A 25,687-nucleotide genomic window follows, 5' to 3' on the forward strand; every position below is an offset into this window, starting at 1 on the left:
ACTTCTTTTGTAACACGTTCAATAGAAAGCTGAACTCTGAAAACAAAATTAAAAAGCACAAGCTCTGTAATGTAGCAATTTCACTTCTAGGAATTTCACCTACAGATAAATTCATACATATGTGAAATGTAATATGTATAAGATTATTTATTGCAGATTATTTTAAGAAGGAAAAATTGGAAACAACCTAAATGTCCATTGATAAGAAATGGGTGATCAAAATGTGGTACATCCTACATACCCATTAAAAAAATGAACAAATTCATTGTATACAAATTTGGAATGATATCTAATATTTTTGTTACTATTAAAAGCAAAGTATGAGACATTGTTGATGGTCTAATGCATTTACATAAAAACATATATGGCCCTAACTGGTTTGGCTCAGTGGATAGAGTGTAGGCCTGTGGACCAAAGGGTCCCGGGTTCAATTCTGGTCAAGGGTTCGATTCCGGTCAAGGGCAGGTACCTCGGTTGTAGGCTCCTCCCTGGCCTAGGCCCTGGTCGGGGCACATGCAGGAAGCAACCAATCAATGTGTTTCTCTCACATTGATGTTTCTCTCTGTCTTTCCTCTCTCTTCCACTCTCCCTAAAAATCAATGGAAAAATATCCTCTACCCCATCCTCCACAAGCTCAAAGTCATAGCTCTTCCTATCTTTTTTTTTTAAAATATATTTTATTGATTTTTTACAGAGAGGAAGGGAGAGGGATAGAGAGCTAGAAACATCGATGAGAGAGGAACATCGACCAGCTGCCTCTTGCACACCCCCCACCGGGGATGTGCCCGCAACAATATACATGCCCTTGACCGGAATCGAACCTGGGACCCTTCAGTCCGCAGGCCGACGCTCTATCCACTGAGCCAAACCGGCTTCGGCTCTTCCTAACTATCTTAATCAATTGCTGGAGACCTTTCCTCACACTGTGTGCTCCTGTGCTGTCCCCTCGTCCAGAAGCCACTTTCTCCCTAGTCCTTCCCTGATCACCTTCAAGATTCAGCTCCAATCTCACTTCCTTTGTGAACTTTGTAGAACTTGCTTCATATAATATGCTTCTCTCCTCTGAATGTTTTTCTCTTTTTTTTCAATAAAAGCTTTACTAAGATATAATTCACATGCCATACAATTCACCCATTTAAAGTATACAAGTCAATGTTTTATATTTTTTATTTTTTTGTTAATCTTCACCCAACGATATTTTTTCCATTGATTTTTTTTTTTGAGAGAGAGTAGAAGGGAGTGGGAGAGACAGAGAGAGAGAAACATTGATGTGAGAGAGTCACACTGATTGGTTGCCTCCCACGTACATGAAGATTGAGCCTGCAACAGAGGTAAGTTCTCTTGACCGGAATTGAACCCTCAACACTTCAGTCCGTGGGATGACGCTCTAACCAGTGAGCATTTTTTAGTATATCCACGAGGTTGTGTTAGAACATTTTCATCCCACCAAAAGGAAATCTATTAGCATTCTCACCCCAATTCCTCCTTCCCCCAGCATCAGAGAAACACTCATCTACTTTCTGTCTCTGGATTTGCCTATTCCGGACATTTCATGTACATGGCATCATACAATATGATGATGACTTTTTTGTGACCCGCTTCTTTCACTTTAGCACAGTAACTCCAAAGTTCATCCCATCTTGTAGCCTGTGTCAGTGCTTCATTCCTTTTTATGACTGGATAATATCCTATTATATGAGTAAACCACATTTTGTTCATCCATTCTTCCATTGATGGACATTTGAGTTGTCTTATTCTGTGAGTTTTTTGAGGGGAAGAAATAATGTCTCTTAAACTCTCTATCTATCCCATAGCTGGCACATAGTAGGACTCAATGAACATTTGTCACCCAAGTCCCTGGGGCTGACTCTTGTCCCCCTTTGGTTTCCCAGAAGCCTTTGCAAGCCCTGCCAGACAGAGCCCAAGGCAGGATTCGATGTCATTGCTGACTCACAGGCTCGGCAGAACTGGTCTCTTATCTGTGGGATCCAAGCTTCTAATGACTTCCATTAGAAAACTATGTGGAAGGCCTCACACAGAGATAATGTATCTTCTGGGTAAATGTTTAATTTATGTCGCTTGTGGAACATGCTTCGAGACATTTGATAAGGAACACAATCTGCAGGCTAAATTCCATTTTCACATTCTTTACATTCTGATAAATTGCAGACTCCTGGGCACGGAATCTGTCTTGATGATGTCAACTCCCAAAGTTCCTCAGCCTCTGTGTACATGAAGAAAGGAAGCAGAACATGGCTGAACACGTGTGAACGTGTTTCCAATTATCTGAAGCATCTGTCTGAGCCACCAAATGCTGATTTTGGGGATCAGCAAATGAAAATAGAAAGAGAAAGAGTTTGGTTTAAATCAGGGGTCCTCAAACTTTTTAAACAGGGGGCCAGTTCACTGTCCCTCAGACCGTTGGAGGGCCGGACTATAGTTAAAACAAAACCCAACTATGAACAAATTCCTATGCACACTGCACATATCTTATTTTGAAGTAAAAAAACAAAACGGCAAAAACACCTGCATGTGGCCCGCGGGCCGTAGTTTGAGGACGCCTGGTTTAAATTGAACCATGAAAAGAACCCTGAAGATGTTCATGCCCAATGGCCCAGATACCCTAGTCCTGGGAATAGACAAATTTTAGTTTGGGTTCACCCCAAAGCTAACTGAGACAAGAATTCAAGCACCAGCAGGAAACAGTGGCAGGGGAGTGTGGAGTACATTGATCTCTGTGAATTGGTGTTTTTAATTAGTCATAGTAAATCTTTGCCCTCCACTCGTCTGAAAAGACAGCTTAGCAAAAGAATTCTCCTGGTCCCATCACCCTAATACATTTTCAATTCTTTGTGGTTCCCTTGAATGCTTCTTGCTTGAAGATATTTACCTACGCACAACCATAGTATACCTATCATTAATGCACATTGCACTTAGCATCTGATGGTGAGTCTTTTCTATGCTGCACTTCCCACTTAGCATCTGATGGTGAGTCTTTTCTATGCTGCTCAAGGGCTTTGAAAGCGGCTGTCCAGTAGGACTTTGCGGACTTAATGAATGCTTTTTAATTGCCTCATGTATGATCTTTCCTTTAGTGGTGAAGTGTTCACTCCAGGAGTCCCAGGGCGGCTCTCCCACCACTCCCTCCCTCCTGAACAGGCCTGCGGAGAGCTGGGGTTTTCCCGAGCTCACCTCCAATGCTTCTCCCTCAGGGAGGCAGCTGCACCTTTGTGCTGCTGGGACTTTGCCTGTCACCTTGAACCTTGCTATCTAAGATTTCCACATTATCTGCTCAGCTCATCACCCTGGCTAATTAAAGGTACCATTTAGAAGCTAACTTATTTGGAAAACTGCAAAGTAATTTAGATGTGATAACATTATCTCTGAAAGGGAAATATTAACTCACTTCAGGCAATAACTTTGTAATAGGAGCTACAGAATTGCAAAATAAGACTGCTGTTTTTTATAGCACAACAATGTTTCTTTTTGAAGTCAGCTTTCATTTTTTCACCTCATGACCGTTTTTTAGGGACACCACACGTACATGGAATAAGTGGCCTCAGGGAAGGGTAGCCTCCTCTTCCCAAATCCTTCCCCCAATTTATGAAGTAAGAGGATGCCACAGTTCAAATCTTCCACCCTGCCACATGTTGTGTGATCTCTGGCCTAGGGGCACAACCTCACCAAGCTCCAGTTGCTTCCTCGATACAAAGGGGTTAGTAACTGCCTGCCAGGCCTGTACCAGGATTAGAAGATACGGTGTGTGCAAATCCAGAGCAGGGGGCACCCATGGGTGAACACCCTTCCTTCTCCCTCCTGAAGGGAGGAGACAAAGCCTTCCGACTCACCCAGTGAGCAATTCAGACTCTCCGAAGGCGGACTGAAACCATCTATCTATAAGACGAGTTACTTCTCTTCACGTGCCCGTTGCCCTGTTCTCTTATGCACTGGCCAGTTTTCATCCCATGTGATGCAGCGAATGCAGTCTATAAACATTGTCTGTGAAACAGCCACTTTTGCTCTCATATCTACTCAACCAGGATCTTCAAAAGGTGGGAGGCACTATTGTGTAATGGGAAAGACCATGCACTGACCAGCTCTTGACCTTGATCCTCTGCATCTCTGAGTCTATAAAAGTAAGATTGCTAATGGTTTCCTTGCAGGGATGGATAGGGATTAAAGAAAAGACTGCTAATAAGACGCTTAGCATGGTACTTGGCACATGTCAAGTGTCCAGTGAATGGCATTTATCAGAGGCTAGAGGATGGGCCAGGAGACTAACAAGTCCCATGTCCTACTCTTCCCATGTTAGTAAACATCTCAAAGCAGTGATCAGGCTTCCTCGGGCTCATAGCAGTGCCAGAGCTTCTTGGGGAAGAGCAGCTGCTGCTTGTTATCTCTGTTTATAAAGAGGAAGGATGGAGGTTCAACACAAAGGCAGACCCTAACCCCTCTGGGAAGTTCATGTCCTTTGGGATATGCAAACTCGGCCCCAAACAAAAAGAACCTAACAGGAGCCCCAAAAAGCAGAGACTGAGTCTCATGGATCACCTCTGTATCCCTAGAACGTGGCGTGTAGTCGGCGTGAATTCTAAGAAGGCACAGAATTAGTGTTTTATTCGCTGCTGTATTTACAGCATGTAGTAGATACTCAGTAAATATATGTTGAATATGAATGAATGTGAGAATGCATGAATACTGTACTGCCTGTAGGTTGCCTATCCCAAGCCATTCTCTCCTTTTTCCCTTGGTAATGGAGTCCTGATATCATTCAGGTGACAACCTGCTGCCCCCAGAAGAGACTCCTGATTTAAGGAAATCAGGGCACTCCAGTTCCTCCTCACCAGGGATTAGCCTGGGATGATCATGTGACACAGTTCAGCCAATGAGACTAAGAAAAAAAATCAGGGCTTCTGGGAAAGATTTTCCTTTAGCTTTAAAGGAGAGAGATATGAAAAGAAAATGCCTCTTTTGTCCCCACCTATGTCCCTGCTTTTGCATATTACTATGCCAGGACGGTTCCCGGAGTAAAGGCAATCATTCATAAGCAAAACCGAACAAGCCCACAGATGAGAAACCACCTCTCTGAAGATGGCAATGTGTCGGATGGAATGGATCCTGACGAGATGACTCAGGTGAGCTTCTGAGCTACTCAGGATCCAACAGATGACATGATGTCCAAGATGAATGCACATTTTCAGGAGTTCAGCAGATATTCTTGTTAATTTCAGCCAAAGCGTCTTCCATTAACTTGTTGAGCCTTCATGATATTGTTATGGGCTGAATTGTGTCCCCCCAAGATTCATATGTTAAAGCCCAAACCCCTAGTACCTCAGAATGTGACTGATAGCACTTTTACTAGTATTTTATTTATTTATTTTTAATTATTGATTTTTTTAGAGAATGAGCATTCATTGGTTGGTTCTTACTAGTATATGTGCCCTGACTGGGAATTCAACCTGCAACTGTGACATATCAGGACGATGCTCTAACCAATTGAGCTACCCGGCCAGAGCTGATAGCACTTTTAAAGGGATGATTAAGTTAAAATGAGTCCATTAGGTTGGGCCCTCATCCAATCTGACTGGTGTTCTTCTTCTTTTCTTTTAAAATATATTTTTGTTGATTTCTGAGAAGACGGGAGGGGGAAAGAGAGAGAGAGAAACATCAGTGATGAGAATCATTGATCAGCTGCCTCCTGCACACTCCCTACTGGAGATCGAGTCCGAAACATGGGCATGTGCCCTGACCAGGAATCAAACCGTGACCTCCTGCTTCATAGGTCGATGTTCAACCACTGAGCCACAGTAGCTGGGCCTGACTGGTGTCCTTATTAGAAGAGGAAATTTGGACACACACAGAGACACTAGGGATGCAGGCCCCCAGAAGGAAGGCCATGTAAGGACACAGTGAGAAAGCCAAGGAGAACAGCCTCAGATGCCCTGCCAACATTTTGATCTTGGACTTCCCAGAAATGTAAGTAAATAAATTTCTGTTGTTTAAGCCACCAAGTCTGTGGTACTTTGCTATGGTAGCCCTACAAAACTGAGACAGATAGATATCTATCATTATGATCAATATATTATCACCATCTCTCTATATAAAAAGCCAGTGACTGTAACACTGTAACAACTGGAACGGCCAGTTGCTATGATGCCCACTGCGGCCGATGAACCAGCCTGATTGGGGGGTGGGGAAGGCCGGCCAACCTCCTGAGGCCCCTCCCCCCAGCCAGCCCCTCCCCTGACCAGCCTGCCCCACCCCGATCAGCTCGCAGCCCCTCCCCATGGCCAGCCCTGCCCCTGATTGCCCCACATCCCAATGGGGGTGGGGCCGGCCAGCTAACCGCCTACAGCCCCTACCCCAGCCAGCTCCGCCCTCCCATCGGCCCCCACACTCTAATCAGGGGCAGGGCTGGCTGCCAACCACCCATGCCCCTCCCCCAGGCCACTGGCCCCTGATCGGCCCCCCACCCCATTTGGAGGTGAGGCCAGCCAGCCCACTGCCCACAGCCCCTCCCCACAGTCAGCCCCACTCCAGATCAGCCCCCACCACACCAATTGGGGGTGGGGCTGGCCGGCCAACCTCCCACGGCTCCTCCCCTGCCATTGACTCCCAGCGCTCCTACCCCATTCTGGGCCAGGCCAGCCAGCCCACCACCCACAGCCCCTCCCCACAGCTGGCCCCACCCCCAGTTGGCCCCCCTACCCTAATCGGGGGTGGGGTCCACCGGCCAATTGCCCTCAGCCCCTCCCCCCAGCTGGCCTGGCCCTGATTGGGCCCTGATCGGGGTGGGCCAGCCAGCCAACCTCCTGCCCTCTCCTCCTGACAGGCTGGGGCTCCAATCCACTCCAATTGGGGCCGGGCTGCTGGACCCCACCTGTGCACGAATTCATGCACTGGGCCTCTAGTTATTAAAAAAAAAAAAATCCTTATCTCTGAATCCTTGTTCCCAGGGTGCAGATGGGACCTAAATGAAGAGAGCTTGCCTTGGTGCCTCAGTATTATGTAACAAGGTAATGATATCAACTAAAGACTGGCTCTCTCATGGTCCTCCACTCGTCAACATAACCACCTGATACTTCATTCAATTAAAAATCTAGCAAACATCCATCATGCACTCGGGCTGTGTGGAATTGTCACAGATTATGGTACACATTGAAGTCAGACTGCCTGGCGTGGCTTCCTAATTCGATCTCTTAATAGCTGTGTATCCTAAGGCAAGTTGGTTATCTTCCCTGAGCTTTCTCATCTCTAGAATGATGCTAAGAATACCCATCTCATACGATTATATAATATAAGGCCAGAGCGAGCTGGTACATGTGAAGTACTTTGCAAAGCACTTGACTCAGAGAATGAGCTCAATGGTTGGGGGACATTGCTTTTCTGAAGACACAAAATGGACAAGAAAGGAGAACATGTCAGTTTTCATTTATACTTTTACTAAAGGAGAGTATGTCATGTTTTCATTTATAATTTCAATATAATCCTCCCAACAAACCTTGTGACATAGGAATTGCCATCCTGTTTTGCAAAGTGAGGTTCAGAGGGATCATGTGGCAATGGTCAGTGAGTTTTTAAATCACAGGGTTGATTTCCCAAACCAGGTCTTCTGACTTCTAAGCCCTGGGCTCTTTTTTTCTGCACCAGAGCTGCTGCCCCCGGTGGTGTGCTTTTTTTTTTCCTGAGCCCGCAGGGTATGCCAGATATTCTCATTTAATCCTCAGAAGGATGCAGCTTTCACAACCTGGGAATAAATAACCCTGACATGGATACACATGTTCAGACCAGATGGCAGAATAAACTGGCAAGTATTACGGGACTTAATGGAAAATGTAGGTCAAAGGGAAGTGTCTTCTGAGAGAATGGGGCAGAATAGGGAGGCAATAACATTGATGGATAACTTCTTGGGGCCAGGTGCTTTTGCCAGATCCTTGATCTACAATAACCTTGAGATTTTGATACCATTATGCCCCCATTTTACAGTTAAGGAAATAGAGGTTCAAAGAGGACAAGACACACAGAAAAGGGAGGAATGTGAATCTGGTATCAACACAAATTTGTACATCTGCCCCTGGATCTGGGCTTCTCAATGTCTGCTGCACACAGAGAAGCATCTAGAGCCATGGTCGGCAAACTGCGGCTCGCGAGCCACATGCGGCTCTTTGGCCCCTTGAGTGTGGCTCTTCCACAAAATACCACAGCCTGGGCGAGTCTATTTTGAAGAAGTGGCATTAGAAGAAGTTTAAGTTTAAAAAATTTGGCTCTCAAAAGAAATATCATGTACTGTTGATATTTGGCTCTGTTGACTAATGAGTTTGCCGACCACGATTCTACAGACATTTTTAGGACATTAAATGGCTGGGTTCCATCTTCAGGGATTCTGAATCATGGGTCTGGAGTGGGGCCCAGCCAGGTGAAAGGAATGTGCAGCCAAGAGGGAAGCACAGCCAGCTGCTGTCAGGACAGAGCTCTGAGCTACTGGAACACAGTCTCCGCCCAGGCCTGACAGTAATTCCACTCAGCAGCCGCACCACCTCCTTTCCTTAGAGAGGGCATGGCTGGTTCTTTCTTTAAGCAGCACAAGTAAGATGAGTTCAAGAATTTATCACCCAACGTTCACAGTAACTGAATATAGATTTTAGGCAATGGCATCGCATCAAGATGCACAAATATAGGGAGACCCTAAAATCAAATTCAGGCATCGTTTCTCCCTCCTGATAGGCCAGGAAGTTGAGCTGAAGTTTGTTTTTGGTTTCCTTCATTTATTTGTTTAAATGGGTACACAAAATATTTTATGTTTACTTCTCCAAAAGAGAAATACGAATTAAGTTGCTCTTTACGTACGATTTGGGGGGTGGGGATGGGGAGGGGCGTAGGAGGCTCAGCAACCTTTATTTAAAACCAAACCAAAAAGTCCTTTCCCGTCTCTGCAGAACTTCTCATGATGTGCAGAAGGAATTCACATGATTAGCATGCTCTTGGCACCCCCTAATTCCAGGTGTTTTTTTTCTTCTTCTTCTTCAAAACAATATGAGCGCCCATCATTGATTCCAGGTGTCTTTGATGGTCCTGACAGCCTCTCTCCTGATTATAAACCACCCCCACCTCCTGGTTGGATTATTTCAGACGGCATACCCAAGCCAAATGCACTGCTAAATTATCTCTCCAATCTAAGCCCAGCAAAAAACTAGCTTTTCTCGGTTAAACCAAAAGTGGGACTGGAAAGGGAGAGACAATAGGAGGGTTAAAGATCAACTAGGACAGATGGCTGGGGGGTTGACCTTTGACCAAACATAAGTAGCCCAGGTGAAGCTTCCCCTTGATAGGTGAAGAGATACCAGGTCCTCAGAGAGTGAAAAAGCAAAGGGAGAAACAGGGCGCGCCAGGAGGGAAGCTGCCGGAGAGCACGAGGGGAAAGGCAAGGAGGAGCCTGGGAGCAGTCGCCTTGAACTCAGAGGAGCGTCTGTTCACTGTCAATGTCACTCTCCCTCGGGGCCCGTGCGATGGATGTACTATTTGGCAAAAATAAGAAAGAACAACTGGAGCCTGTGAGGGCCAAAGTGACAGGTGAGTGTTTTGTATAAATGATTGGCTCCTCTTTGATGTTTAGATGTATGCTTTTTTTTCTGCTTATTATGAGTTATTTCTGGAAAACAGTATCTGGGAGAAAATGACCCATAAACCAGACACGTTCTCTGTGACAATCTAGGTGTGCTTTTATATATTATAACTCAATTTCCACAGAGAGGGAACTGTCCTCACTATTTCCAGGAGAAAAGTCCCGGGAATGCTGCATCTGGCATGTATACAACGGGATTATTCTGCAAAATGTGGCCCATTCCAACTGGGTGCTGTATTTGTGCAAATGTGCGTATCGTGAATTAATTTCAATGTGGTGCGAGAAGTGGGGTGAGTTCCCACTCCTGCATATGTGCTCACCAGAGGGCATGGAGAACCTGATGTGATGTCCTCTCAGATACCACAGGGGTCGTTTGGGCATGGAGTGCCTACAGAGCCAAAAGACCCATTCCTTGTGTCTCCTTTATTGCTCTGGCTTTCTCCTCTTCTGCATTGCAACTTGACTTTCTGGTATCGTCTTGTTTAGATTCTACATACAGGCTAGTGACTGGGTCTGAACTCTCGGGTCCCCAGCTGGTCGCTTGCTTGGTGTTCTGAGAACAGCGTGTGGGGCAGCTCAGGCTCACGGGCAGGTTCATCTTTGGAGAAATTAACTGGATGTTTTTCACGAGGAGAGGAAAACAGTGAGCGTTCTTTATGAGGAAGGTCAGATTGGAGCTTTTCAGCTGAGAATTTGCCTTGGAAATTGCATAGTGCTCTGTAAATGTTGTTCCTATTATATGTCTATGACATTAATCCTATGCTCCAATTCACCTCTCACCTGCTCCTTCTCCTGTGTCCTGGGTCTCTGTGAATAATCCCCGCAAGGGGACTTAGTTTCCCAAGGCAAGAGACTTGTCTGGATTTTTTTTTTAATGCTCCCCTCCCCTTTCCTCCATATTTAGTCCAATCCTATCAGTTCTGTCATCCAAATCTTTTTGCTGTCCAAACTCCATACCACAGCCAGGGACAAAATTTCGAAATCCCAAATCTAAGCATATTTCATTGATATGAGATGTTCAAAAGAAGCAGATCCTAAAAGACAGCAAGTAGATCAGTGGTTGCCCAGGGACTGGGGCTGGGGAATGGGAATGATTAACGGGTGGGTACAGAGCTCCTTTTGGGGGTGATGGAAATATTCTGGAATTAGATAGTGGTGATGGTTGCACAATATTGGGAATATACTAAAAGCCCCTGAATTATACACTTTAAAATGGTGGATCGTATGTTGTGTGAATTTTCTGAATAAAAAAAAAAATTGCACCCATCAGCAGACAAGTGGATTAGAAAACTGTGGTACATCTACACATTGGAATTCTACGCTGCTGTAGAAAAGAAGGAATTCTTATCATTTGCAACAGCATGGAAGGAACTAGAGAGCATTATGCTAAGTGAAATAAGCTAGTCAGAGAAAGATAACTATCATGATCTTACTCATTTGTGGAATATAATGAACAACATAAACTGATGAACAAAAATAGAGCCAGAGACATAGAAGCATCGAACAGACTGTCCAACCTATGAGGGAAGGCGGGGGTAAGTGAGGGGGTAAGACATCAACCAAAGGACTTGTATGCATGTATATGAGCAAACCCAAATGACACAGAGAGTAGGGGAGTGAGGGCTTGTGCTTGGGGATCGGGGTGGGGGGGGCAGGGGAGAGGTCAATGGGGGAAAAAGGAGACTCATGTAATAATTTAAGCAATAAAGAATTAAAAAAAAATTTTGCAGCCCGGCCAGCATGCCTCAGTGGTTGAGCGGCGACCTGTGAATCAGGAGGTCACAGTTCAATTCCAGGCTGGCACGTGCCCAGGTTGCAGGCTCAATCCCCAATGGGTGGTGTGCAGAAGTCAAGGTGACCGATGTTTCTCTCTCATCCACGTTTCAATCTCTCTATCCCTCTCCCTTCCTCTCTTTCTAAAACAATAAAAACATATATTTTTTGTAATTTCAAAAAAATAAAAAAGTCTGATCCTGCCTGGCCAATGTGGCTCAGTTGATTGGAACATCATCCTGAACACCCAAAGGTTGCAGTTTTGATCCCTGGTTGGGGTGCACACGGAAAGCAACCCGTCGATGTTCTCTCTCACATCAATGTTTTTTTTCCTCTCTTTCTCCACCTCCCTTTCTCTCTAAAATCAGTAAGCATATCCTTGGGTAAGGATTTAAAAAAGTCTGGTCCTATTGTTCCCTATTATAACTGTCAAAAGTGTCCCATTCTTCTGAACATAAAATCAAAGCCCTTGGAGTATGGTGTTGTTGTCCTTTGTCCCTTGGCTCCTGCTTATCTCTATAACCTCGATACTTATGATGTTCTCACTCAAAAATTACAGCACAATTTCACTCAACAGCTGGCACATCTCCAGTTCTTTGGACTGGTCTTTGATCTCCTGGTTTGGGTTCTTCCAGAGACAAGCATTCAGGTGTAAGTAGTTTATGTGGGACTCGATTCTAAGAAATACTGGGAGGGAAGCCAAAAAAAAGGAGCATTGTCAAGACACTGACCACTGGGAACCATCAGAGCTGAATCCTCTGGGCATAGTATAACACTTGCCTCACATTGTCCCAGCTCAGGGCAAGGAAGTGGTGGCATTTGACCCCCACTCCCCATCCACTGATGCGTGAGAACTGCCTCCGGGGACATTAGCTCTCCAAGGTGCTTCCAGCTTGTCCAGCACATGAGCAGAGCAGCTCCCTGGATGAGAACAAAGCCCTCAAGGGAGGTGGGTGGGGACCAACATCATGTGCTTCAACACTCTATCTTTGGAGCAGTGCTGTCCAATAGAAATATAATGCATGCCACATGTGTAATTTTAAATTTAATAATATCCACATTCAGAACAGTGAAAAGAAACAGGTGAAATTAATTTTAGTAGTACGTTTTATTTTACACACCAAACATATCCAAAATATGACCAGTTTGACATGTAATCAATATTTTAAAAATTGCTAATCAATATTTTATATTTTTTCATAGTCCCTGAAACCCGGTGTATATTTTATACTTGACACATTTCAGTTTGGACTAGCCACATTTTAAGTGTTTAATTGCCACATGGGGCTGGAGGTTACCATACTGGATTGCACAGCTCTAAAATGTTATTTCCTCAGGCCTACTTTCCCTCAAGTCTCATCCAAGTTGCTTCCCCTAGGAAGCAGCCCTCACCCTACTGCACTCCCCTCACCCCCTGGCTGAATCTTGCATTGCCTTTAGCACAGTTTATTTGGACTGTCTGTTCATTCTTCTACCTCTGTCTCTCAATGGATGGAGATCAACTTAAGGACAGGGGCGATGCCTATTCATCTTGGTATCCTCAGTGCTGGCACCACATCAGGCATATGATACACTTTCTGGAAATGACTGCTAGGTAAATGAATGGATGTAGTGAGTGGTATGGCCTCAGTTCCTTTCCATGGCCATTTCTCCTAGCTTTTTGGTTTAGACATGGAAACTGGAAACTAAACATTCTTTCTCTTAACAGGCAAGATTCCAACCTGGCTACGGGGAACACTGCTTCGAAATGGGCCTGGGATGCACACTGTGGGGGAGACCAGATACAGCCATTGGTTTGATGGCCTAGCCTTGCTCCACAGCTTCACAATTAGAGATGGTAAAAGCACTATATTAGTTTTCTATATACTGTAACAAATGACCATGAATTTAGTAGCTACAAAAAATACAAATTAAATATTTTTTATAGTTCTGGAAGTTGGGAGTCTAAAATGGGTATTTCACTGGACTAAAATCAAGGTGTTGGCAGGGCTGCATTTTTTCAGGGCTATAGGAGATAATCCATTTTCTTGCCTTTTCCAGCTTCAGAAGCTACCAGCATTCCTTGGCTTGTGGCCCCATCTCCCACTTCAAAGCCAGCTCTCTCTCTCTTTCTCTGTTTCTCTCTCTCTCTCTCTCTCTCTCTCTCTCTCTCTCTCTCTCTCTCTCTCTGATTCTAAAATCACATATCCTTCTCTGACTCTAACCTTCTTATCTCCCTTTTATAAGGACCTTTGTGATGACATTGAGCACATCAGATAATCCAGGATCATCCTCCCTCTCAAGATCCTTACCTTAATTATACATATGCAGTCTCTTTTGCCCTGTCAGGTAACATATTCACAGTTCCAGGGACTAGGACATGGACATCTTGGGGAGGTGATTATTCAGCCCACCATAAGCATAAACCTTCCTGGAAAGGTGGCCAAAGTTCTTTTTCAAAGAGTTCAACTTGCAAAATAATATGTATTCTCAATAAGGTGGGCAACCACAGGCAGAAGATTACAGGCTTTGGAATCAAACATGCATCAACTCAAAATAGGGGGAGTACAGAGCTGAAAAGATCAAAGTCGAATGTATTGCTCAGGAAAGCCATGTCACTCAAGTAATACATTCAGTAGCTCTCCCTGAGTGGACACAGAATATAGGGCAGAAAATAGAGAGTGCCACAGATAAGGCGAAATTCTGAGTTCAGGATACTGGCTCAAGAAGTGGATTGTAACCCTAGCTGGCTGGCTCAGTAGATACAGTGTCCACCCACAGACTGCAGGGTCCCGGGTTCAATTCCCGTTAAGGGCACATACCTCAGTTGCAGGCTTGATCCATCCCCCGCCCTGGTTGGAGAGCGTGTGTGGAGGCAACCAATCAATGTGTCTCTCTCACATCGATGTTTCTCTCTCTCTGTTTCTTCTTCTCCCACTCTCTCTAAAAATCAATGGAAAAATATCCTCAGGTGAGGATTAACAACAACAAAAAGTGGAGTGTGAACTCTTGGCTGTTGGCCACTGGCTGGTTTATGTCACAGCAGCATGAGCTGAGTTCTCCAAGAGGTCCAGGATGGCTTGCATGAGGCTTTAACAGGCTTAGGGGCACATGGTGGGAAAATTCATGTTCAAGAACTTTAGCTCGGTGACCTTTTTCTTTAACCCTGTGTTTTAGCCTGGGCAATGTGTGGTCACTCACCTCCCTTGGCCTCATCTGTGAAAAGAGCATAATCGTCCTTTCTGGAGAGTTGTGATGCTTAGAAGTATAGATGACTAGCAAGGGCCTGACACCTGGGAGATGCTCAGTAGATTAAAAGCCATCATCACTATTTCTGGGTTTGAATCCCAGCTCCACCATCCTAGCTAACATGCACCTATGTTGTGTGACCTTGGCCAGCTTACTGACCCTCTCTGTGTCTCAGTCTCCCATCAGCAAAATGGAGATATAGCAGTAGCATATCTCATAGAGTTGCTGTGGAATTTAAAGGCATTAATATGTGTAAGGAGCTTTGCATAATGTCCAGCATATAATATGTGCTAAATAAGCATTAACTATTATTTTTGCATAACTATTCTTTCTTCCAAGCCAGTAAGCAATTATTGACTATATGCCAGCAACTTGCTCAAACGTTTCAGGAATGGAGATACTACGTGTGAAAACCATGAGCTCTGTTTGCAAAAACTTAGACATTTTACTCAGACTCAGCTGCAGAGAGGGTGGTTCCATATTTCCTGATAGCCCCAAGCTCTAACAATCTCCTCCTTTTCTGGACAGAAGTCACCAATGATTCCAGGGGAAATAAATGCTGTGCTGGATGAGATGCATAAAAGGCCGCTTCCTTTCTGTGAGGCTCTGCCTCACCAGGCTGCCAGGTCCTCTGTGGCCATATCTGGTGCTCATGTTGATGCTGTAGGAGGTGTTCTGGTCCCCTCTTGGCAGGTGCAGAAATGGAGACTTTAGAGAGGTTGAGTGACTTTTCCAAGGTCAGGCTTGTGTTGTCTGGAGTTTAGTTTGCAGCCATCCCCCTCTCTCACACACACACATACACCCACACCCACACCCACCCCCCCACCCCCCCACACACACACACCCCTACCTGAGAAATAGCAAGATTGCTTAAGTGGCCCCTTCACAGCTTACCAAGCAGTAGCTCTGGCATCCTTCCATAGAGACCCCCCAGGGTCAAGGGAACCAGCAGAGAGTGGCCGAGCCATGGCTGTCTTATGGAAGCATCCTACCTAATAATAGACAAATATGCAAATTGACCGTACCTTCGCTATGCCCACGATTGGCCAGGAGGCGCAGGGGGGGCGGGACTCAGGGTGGCCGGGGTGGCCGATTGGGCCGGCAGAACGCTGAGCTCGCGTCGCCAGTGGCGGCGCGAGCTCAGCGTCTGCACCATGGCTATGCTGCGGCACAGACGGGGACGGGGCCTCTGGGGCAGCGAGCTCACGTCCCGCCGTGGACCATCAAAAGCGGGGGAGCTGGGTGCCTGTCCGCTCTGGCACCAGGCCTTTCAGAAGCCTCCGCCATGCCAGAGGCTTCTGAAAGGCCTGGTGCACCAGCAGACAGGCACCCAGCTCCCCCGCGATCGAAAGTGAAAGCGTGTAGGGGACCCTACACGTGCATGATTTAATCATGCACTGGGCCTCTAGTGGGATAAATAGGAGGCAAATGACCAAAGTTATCCCATGCTGTTTAGAATTTCTAAAAGCTCCTAGTAGGTTTTCAAACTAAAAATTCATTGTCAAAGGTAAGAAGTTATTTGGTATCCTTTTATGAGATGGTCATACAGGTGTGACCACAAGAGGAGACACAGAGAGGCTCAGGAAACAAAGGTGATTATACTTACAGGTCCTAGGGACAGGAGGCACAGTACATCACGCAAGGCCACATGGGAAAACACCAGGGTGGCCAAGAGGCAGAAGACAGGACAGGGCAAATGCTTAGGCCACAGCCTTTATTGGGGTTTCAAGGGAAAGACAGGGCAGGATTGGCTCATTATGAATGATTCAATGGACTTGGGCTATGGTGGTTGTCTTTAGCTGCCTGGCACCTAGCCCTCGGATGGTTAAGGTAGAGGAATGTTCGCTCCTGGGGTGTAAGAACCAGATAGAACCTCCTGTCTTCCATCTGGTTCTGAATTAGTTTGCATATCAAAGACATGCTGGGCCCATTGCTACCTCTAAGAATTGGCTAGTCTAGGGAGGACAGTCTCTTCTCCCCAGCCAAAAAGGTATTTTAAGATGTCAAGACATCAAAATACACCTGGATTCATTGGAGTGATATAATTGTATAAATGGTGCAACAGTAATAAAGTTAAACAATTAGAAAGAATAGATATAATACAGTAGCATGAAAGACAGTTTTATTCATAATCTGGAACTGGATGGAAAATGGGAAGTATGGAGAATACACCCAGTTACTTCCCTTGTCCTGCTCTTGCCCAGAGGGGCACTTTAAAACTCTTCATGGAGCTGAAATGACACAAATGAAGTAAGATTGTTTTGGTAGAAGGAAGCAATCCTTTCCCACCCATCTCTTCAATACTCACTACAGGAAGTGCTTGCTGGCCACTGGCCTAAGTGCTTCATGCCCATTCACACCTCAGCCCTCACTATGGTTTCTGAAGTAGGTACTACTGTTATTATCTCGATTTTACCGTATAGTGAGAGTCTAAGGCCAGAAAGCCAAGATTCTTGTCCAAATGCACACAACTAAGATGTGGTGGTCAGATAAAAACCCAATACTCTCTAAATCCAGAATCCCAAATCCCAATCATTATGCACTTCTGCCCCCATGACCCCATTCTGCCAGCTACCATCTCTCCCCAACCCAGTCCTCTCGAGCCTGCCAGATTGTCAGTGTTAGTGTGGCACAGTCTGGCCTCATCTCCTCTCCCTGAGAACTCTCAATGGCTCCCCATTGTCTAACAATGGAAATATAAACCCAAAATGGTAAATATACTATATAGGACTCAAGAGGGCATGCACAGGGCAAGTGGGGTTCTTGAATTTGCAGAGAACACAAAGTATTTCTCAAAAGGTGGTTTGTGAGCCTTCTGCACTGGAACCCCCTGGGATGCTAATTAAAGGTGCAAACACACACACCACCACCACCACCACCACCACCTTCAGAGATTCATAATCCTGAAAGTAGGGCCAGAGCATCTGTTTCTAAGACGTTTCCCAGATGACCCTGAGCACACAGAGGTTTGAAAAAGCCTCCACCGAAGACCTCCAGCCTATATCTGACTACTACCACATCTTAGCTGTGTGCGTTTGGACAAGCTTATCAGGGTGTTGTGAGGTGGGGCTCAGACTCTTGAAATTTTTAAAAGCACCAGGCGATTCTAGTATACAGCCATCATGGAGAACCTATGTTAGTGCCAAACCAATAAGACTTTGGAGCAAGAAAACAAAAAGACAGAAAAAGGACTTGTGGCCTTCAGCAGAGGCCAGAGAAATAATGCTTTAAAAAAACAAAGATTTGAATGAAAGAGGCAGAGTGGAGCAAGGGAAGCTGGTGAAGGTATGCAGGAGTGCTCTTAAGTCTAAAATGGTTTTAAAATAAGACATTTTATAAAGCAGGCATAGAGATGCATGAACCCAGGTCTCTTTCAGCATTATAGTCAATAATCCTATATAATAAAAGCCTAATATGCAAATTGTCCCCTCAACCAGGAGTTTGACAAGGGGGCTCCCTCCCCACCTTCCACATGCCCCGTGGGCGACTGCTAGGGGCTCTACCAATGCACGAATTTCGTGCACTGGGCCTCTAGTTTTCTTATAAGAGTCAAAGTTATCCCATGAGGAACATGGGAATTCTAAGAGCCAGAGTTGCCAAGATTTACAGACAAAAGAGATCTTGAGAATTTAGCCTTTCCAAGCTTTTTCAATTGTTATAGCGCCAAAGATTGTTATATCTTTTGGAAAGTTAGCTTACCAACATGTGTGTAATATACACACACACAAGTATATGTGCGTGTGTATATATATATAGCCATTCCCCTACCCCCAAACCAGAACTTATTCTAGAAGATTCCAAGCAGGAGACTGTTTACTTGTGTTCCTTTAGAAGGAATGTGGCTAATTGGACTCTTCCAGGAGCGGGGGTGGGTGTGGGGGGTGACTCCTTCTCTAATGTCAGCCTTGAGCAATCCCAAAGACACATTTTCCTGTGGCCCCAAGTGCTCTGTGCTCTGAGGCTGGTTGTTTACAGGAAATGGGCCGCCTGGGTTGGGTGTTTACATTTCAAGTAAACAGATTTCAACATTTTAAGTAAAGCCCCACAGGGCTCACAGCACCTTAGCCAGTGCCTATGGGTGGTGACTCTCAGAGAGAGGCCAGGAAAGAACAGGCCAGCTCAAGGGGAGACCAGGATGTCCCTAGAGCAGGTTCTGTGTAGCATTTAGTTGGAAGACCAGTGTGTGTAGCCTCCACAAGCTCTAACTGATCCTTCTGCCTCCAGGATTTTGTTGGACAATCCAGAATTTTAGCAGCCATCAGTTATCAATGTGTGACAATGGCCCAAAGCCTTGCCCATTCTACTCTACATCTCAATAGCACAGGTATTGAGATGTAGAGTAGAGCTTTTATTGAGCACCTACTATATGCTATACAGGCCTTAAATGCCACAGTAATTCTGTGAGAAAGGTATCATGATCCTCATGTCACAGTGAAGGGGACTAAGCCTGCATGTGACACAAGGTCAAGTGCATGGCTGGTAGATGATGGAGCAAGGATTCATATCCATGTGGAGACTTGAATCTCCTCAGGTGTAAAGCTCATGCCTGTCCTGCTCACCCTAATACCCCTCAGTAAAACCCCTGGAATAGCTGAAATCGATGTGAAAGCCCATTGAAGGTGTCAGCCTGCGATGATTCTGCTTCTTCTCTTTCAGGCGAAGTCTATTACAGGAGCAGATACCTGAGAAGTGACACCTACAACGCCAATATGGAGGCAAACAGGATTGTGGTGTCAGAGTTTGGAACAATGGCCTATCCAGACCCCAGCAAAAACATATTTTCCAAGTAACTGTCCATTTTTAATCTGGTCATGCTTTCTGATATTCTTGATGGTCAAAACAACCAGTGTTTACTGGTCTGACAATGGTCTTTAGGGGAGATGAAAGTGTCACGTGACCGGCCTTGGCCTATCTTCGCTATGCAATTTTTGGTCACTGACAGCAAGAGAGGCAAGGAGCATCTGACAGATTGTTAGGTATTCTCCCACATGGCTGGTGGGAGAGCAATTTGGAAGTATCTGTCAAAATTGCAAATACAGGTTTGGCTCAGTGGATAGAACGTCAGCCTGCAGACTGAAAGGTCCCGGGTTCGATTCCGGTCAAGGGCATGTACCTTGGTTGCAGGCACATCCCCAGTAGGGGGTGTACAGGAAACAGCTGATCGATGTTTCTCTCTCATCGATGTTTCTAACTCTCTATCTCTCTCCCTTCCTTTCTGTAAAAAAAATCAATAAAATATATATTTTTTAAAAAATTGCAAATGCACATTCCCTTCTGTCCACAGGCATATTTGTTCCTGCTGAAATGACAAACGTACAAGGTTATTCATGGCTGCATCATTTGTTATAATGAGGGACTGAAAATAACCCAAATGTTCATCAACAGAGGAATGGTTAGATTAGTAACAGTAAAACTACAAAAAAAAAACACAAAAAAAGTACCAGGCAGAAGTAAAAAAGAGGATGTTTTCTATGTACCGAATGGGAGGATTTCTACAATATATTAAGTTAAAAAAAAATCAAGGTATATAAATAGTAAATAAGTCCTGGCCAGGTTGTTTGGTTGATTAGAGTGTCATCCAATATTCCAAGTTTGTGGGTTTGATCCCCGGTCAGGGCACATATAAGAATCAACCAATGAATGCATAAATAAGTGGAACCACAAATTGATGTGGTTTTTTTTTTCTCTCTCTCCCCTCCCTTCTTCCCCCCTCTCTTCCTTTCTCTGAAATCAATAAATAAAAATTTAAAGAGCATGTAATATGCTATATTCTGTGTAAAAAGGCAGGAAGAAATATAGATTTATTTTTGCTTGTACATGCAAAAAGAAACTGGAAAGATGTATAAAAGAGGTGGGAAACTGGCAAATGGGAGAAGAGGATAGGGGAATATTTTAGTTGTATATATTTTAAATCATCTGGGTTATGATGCATATGAATGTATTACATATTTAATAATTAAATTGTTGGCCACGGAATCGGGCTTGCTGTCAGTATCCCCTTCCTGGTACTCTTTATATGTAGAAGAATTATGAAATGTGTTAGGGGTGGAGGGGCCCAGAGATGGATGATTGTTTCTGCTTTTCCAGAATTGCTCGAAACTCACATTTACAGGTGGGGGAAGAGGAAGCAAAGAAAAGGGGAGGGAATGAATATAAAACCTTTGGGGCATCCTTGCTGTTATATTACTTGCCAGTAGGGGGAGCACTAACCAATACAGGAATCTAGGATCCTTTTTCCTGCTTTGGATTTGCCTTTTTGTTTTTTTGGTGTTTTTTTTTTGTTTTGTTTTGTTTTTTAAATTTATTGGGATGATGTTGATGAATAAAAGTATATAAGTTTCAGGTATACAGTTCTATAATACATCATCTGTATGTAGTATGTTTACTACCCCAAGTCAAGTCTCTTTCTATCCCCTTAATTTTCTGGAGTTTGCCTTCTGATCAAATTAGTTATGGCTTCTTATCTTAAAATTAGTTTGCTTTCTTTAAAAAAAACAAACAAAAAAACACCAAACTCATTTCCTGGACAAATTTGAGGTAACCAGTGTGGACTCACATTCCTGCCAAAAGATTAGTTGTTTTGCTAGTCTTTAGGAACCATTATGGATACATGTATGGTTTCTATAGGGCTTCTTAAAAATCTTCAGAATAACCCAGTAGTTCTTTCTGGTTTTGGTGCGGGAGACCTTTGGATTTTTGAGAGCCCAGGAGGGCTCAGTTGGTGGCCATGTTGTCCAGCTGATTGTCACTCCTTCGTTTATTCATTATGGTGGTACCTTTGGCCACTTGATATCCGAGTCCTCAAGTGACATTTTGGGACCCAGCACTTTTTCTTTCTTAAGTTAAAGTAGTACATTTTAAGTGTTAGAAAAACTAAAATCATCTCAAGCAGAATTTTCCCGCTGGGGAGACCCAGCCATTGACCCATAGATTTGCTTTCTTCCCCAGAGCTTTTACCTACTTGTCCCACACCATCCCAGATTTCACAGACAACTGCCTGATTAACTTCATGAAGTGTGGAGGAGACTTCTATGCGACCACGGAGACCAATTACATCAGGAAAATCAACCCCCAGACTCTGGAAACTCTGGAAAAGGTATCAGTGAATTTATAATCAGCATCAGTTTTTGACTCAAGACAGGAACCCCTTAAGGGGAGGCCATGTGGCCTGCAGGAACTCGTGGCACTTACACTAGATTCTAATCTTTAGGGCTGGGCCTGTGGTTTTTTTTTTTTCATTTTTGTGGCTGTTTTCATTCCTAGGGCTACCATAGCAAGCTCCACAAACCAGGTGGCTTACGACAATAGAAATTTGATCTCTCACGGTTCTGAGGGCTGAGAGTCTGAAATCAAGGTGTCATTGGGCCATGTTCTTTCTGAAGGAGGACAGTGTTCTCTAGGGGAGGATCATTCCTTGCCTCTTCCCGCTCCTGGTAGTTACCAGCAATCCCTGGTGTTCCTTTACTGATAGATAGGATGCATCACTCCAGTCCCTTCTAAGGATATAGATCATTGGATGAAGGCCACCCTGACCTAGCATGACTTCATTTTAACTTGATTACATCTACAAAGACCCCATTTCTAAATATAGGTACCAGGAGTTAGGACTTCAACATATCTTTTTGGAAGACCACAACTCAACCTTTAATAGAGGCCATAATTCTTGGCTCTGAGTGGCAACTCAATGAGTGTCTAAGTGAATGGCTATGCTGGACCTCCCAGGAATCGCAGTGGCCCTACCTTGTATTGACCTGAAGAGGGAGGCATTAGGCAGAGAGCAAGAGTTCAAAAAGAAATGCCCAAGCAGATACCTTTCCTGGGCAGAATCAAGCCAACATTTTTGTCAAAATCAATAGACCCGCTTTCAATTTTTTTTTCCAGCTGGCCATTCCAAGCCTTGATGACTTTATCATACATTTTCATGATCTGTTAAAAGGAGTGCTTTTCTTAGCTGTGAAATTATATCCAGCTCTTTTTAAGCTAGGTGGCATAGGTCTAACTGATGTACGAGTTCCACAGAATCGCAGAGAGGAAATACTAGGAGAGAACGAAGTATTACCTGAGCGGAGTATTGCCTGACTTTTAGCTGGGGGTTGTGCTGTGGGGAGGAAGAGCATTCAGCAGGTTCCCAGGCCACTGCATTGTTCTGCAGTTGTGGCTTGTTCAGAGTGGGCCATTATTGAGCTTGCTAGTTGAATTTTACTTTGACCAAATTTTTTTTTTTTTTGTCTTATGTGTGTATTTTTTTTGTTACTCCTCACCCAAGGATATTTTTTTCCATTGATTTTTAGAGAGAATGAATGGGGAGGGGAAGGAGGGAGGGAGGGAGGGAGGAAGGGAGAGAGAAACATTGATGTGAGAGAGACACATGGATTGGTTGCCGCCTGCCACCCTTTGGTGCACAGGCCGACACTCTTAACACTTCGCCACACTGGCCAGGGCTGAACAAATGTTTTTGTAACCTCTCCATTCCCAGAATAATCCTATGAGAGAGGCCTGGAGATTTCTGCCCCTGTGGAATGCAAAAGGAGATGGTTTAAATGACTTCGGCAGAATGACACAGAGCAGTGGCCAGAATTAGCACTATGGCTGCCTCTCTGCACAGGTCATTGCTTAGAGCTCTCTGTGGCGAGGTGTCCTGTATTCATTCTGAGGACCCCCGACAGGGCCAGGAAGCAGGATCTGAAACACTGCCACAGAAAACGCACAGCTCACTAACCCCCTGCAACCTATCTGCTGTAGAGGCCCCCCATGAGGTTATATCAGTTCACCAAGAATAAACCTTCTCTTGAAAGGTGAAGTCTGCCTTATTTTCAGATCAGACAATGTGCAGAAATAGCCTTCATCTCTTTGAACCTAGAATCAGTCAGCTATTTGTAGGATTTCAACTTCTCTCCTTTTTAAAGCCAGGTGCCTGTCATATTTTTCAGGTTGATTATCGTAAATATTTGGCTATAAATCTGGCAACAGCACATCCTCATTATGATTCAGCTGGAAATGTTCTCAACATAGGCACATCCATTGTGGACAAGGGGAAGACAAAATATGTGATCTTTAAGATCCCTGCCACAGCACCAGGTAGGTCGTCCTGGGGATATAAGAAGCACGGACACCAGGTGGCTCTCTCTGAAGAATTCTGACTTTTGTTCATGGCACAGACTCAATCTGACACTCTCCCTCCCAGATGGTCCAGATGACCATGAGCTCATTTCCCTTCTTTAGGAGAAGAGAGATGTTGCTGGGCTTCCTTTGGGACAAAGTGAATCCTTTACTATTCTAACCTTTTCTGTAGCTTACAGCTCATTAATTAATTAATTTATTTATTTATTTATTTATTCATCCTTCATCCACCCATCCATCCACCCATTCATCATCCACACATCCATCCATATATTTCTCATCTACCCATTTCCCTTTCTTTCCTCCCTCCCTCCCTCCCTCCCTCCCCTCCCTCCCTCCCTCCTTCCCTCCCTCCTTTCCTGTAATTTTTTCAGTCTTCTGACCAACTTTTGTATGTCAGGGCTGTGCCATCCACTTTCATGCCAGCCCCTGAAGCCAGGTTCCCAGGGTTGTTCAGGGAGCTCAGCCCTGCTGGGATCAACTCCAGTTCCCCACCCTGCTCTGCAGGCCTTCTGGGCCTTCTCCACTTAGCACAGGGATCCTGGAGGGAAGCCCAGGCCAATTGTGATTGCGTATTCCTGAGGGGGAGGAAGGTGGGGCTCATGGCCTTATTTTGTCCAGGACCCTCCTGGGCACCTCACCCAGGAGACCAGGCCTCCCGTGGTGGCTGGAGATAGGGCAGAACTATAAGGGTGCTTGGCTTGACCTCCTGGTTTAGGAAAACTGGTTTCCATCTGTGCTCCCTGGTGCTCCCCCTCCCCACAGTCCTGTAGGACCTCCTAAGCAAGCTACCAGGCTCTGCTGGCAGATGTGAGCAAGCTCCTGAAGTCAGAAGGTACAATGAGTATTCTTGTTAAATGGAACTCCTATTGATTAAACCAATAAAGGGATCTAGGGTCTAGCTTAGAATCCTAGAATGTCAGACCTGGGGATGGTCTAGGCATTTGAGTTTACCACCTCATATTACAGAGGACTGTGAGGCCCAGGGGATCAGGTGACATGCCCACGGTCACAGCTTACAGCAACGTCATGCAAGCAGCTACTCTGAGCGCCTGCTCCCTGCTGGTGGCTTCCCTAGGATCACGCCCATCTCCTGCCTGCCAGGCCAGGGTGCTTTTCATTTCAGTTTGCTTTGTGCTTCATTTGTTTTGTGTAAAAAAGAACTAACCCACAACCCACAGCCTCCCTCCCACCAGCCAGCTGTTCACAATGTGCACAGGTGGCCACAAGGAAGGGAGAGACGCTTGCAGATAGCTCATTAGAAATCAGCCCCAGGCCTGGGAGGGGAGGCCTTTTGGCCAGTGGGTGACTCACGCTTGCAGAGGAATAAGAAAACTGAACATGTACTGAGCACCTTCCGTGTTTGGGCACTGGGCGAGGTACTTGGACTACTCCATTATCTCACTTTTCTCTTCCTTCACGCTGTCAATGTTATGACCCCTAACACATAGCAGAGGAGGTAGCCAGGCTAAGGGGCTGTCTTCTTGGCTTACCCTGTAACTTTGGCCATAATGATATAGATCATTCCACCAAGTCTTGGGTTCCCATCTGTAAAATGCGAATCATACAGCCTACCTTGATGGTCACAATATATGGAAAAGCCCCTCATCACCATCGGTACTTAGTCTCTCCCAAGTGTTTCAGAATGGGCAATGGCAAGAGAAATTCATGAAACCCTCTGAAATACATGTCTGTATTAGAAAAACTCATTTCCCCACCTTTGTGTCTCCTTCACTTTGACACTCCACTACACTCACAACACTTCGGACCCTGGCTGGGGGTGAGGGGTTCCCCATACCAAGCAGTTCTCTGTGATGCCCGCTGGTGTCCTATGATTTCACTCAATCCTAAGGCTATCTACTTGATCATGACAACCCCAGAGGTTAAGGGCTCAGTCCCACAAGACTGCTCCTACCCCACTTCAGATGCCAATCACAAGCAGTA

General features: G+C 45.0%; 1 protein-coding gene across 1 annotated transcript in view; it reads left to right on the plus strand.

Annotated features, from left to right (window-relative positions):
• Window positions 1–9,348: 9,348 nt before the first annotated feature.
• The window catches only part of BCO1 (beta-carotene oxygenase 1), a 38,503-nt gene continuing 22,164 nt past the window's right edge, over window positions 9,349–25,687 (plus strand). Inside the window, exons 1-5 of the mRNA XM_079760016.1 lie at window positions 9,349–9,570; window positions 13,104–13,232; window positions 19,280–19,409; window positions 21,572–21,719; window positions 23,554–23,701. Of these exons, the coding sequence (XP_079616142.1) occupies window positions 9,480–9,570; window positions 13,104–13,232; window positions 19,280–19,409; window positions 21,572–21,719; window positions 23,554–23,701 (646 nt within the window). The 5' untranslated portion in view covers window positions 9,349–9,479. The remainder of the gene's footprint in view (window positions 9,571–13,103; window positions 13,233–19,279; window positions 19,410–21,571; window positions 21,720–23,553; window positions 23,702–25,687) is intronic.

This window comes from Cnephaeus nilssonii (genome assembly GCF_951640355.1).
Source record: "Cnephaeus nilssonii genome assembly, chromosome: 20".
NCBI classification, from domain to species: Eukaryota; Metazoa; Chordata; class Mammalia; order Chiroptera; family Vespertilionidae; genus Cnephaeus; species Cnephaeus nilssonii.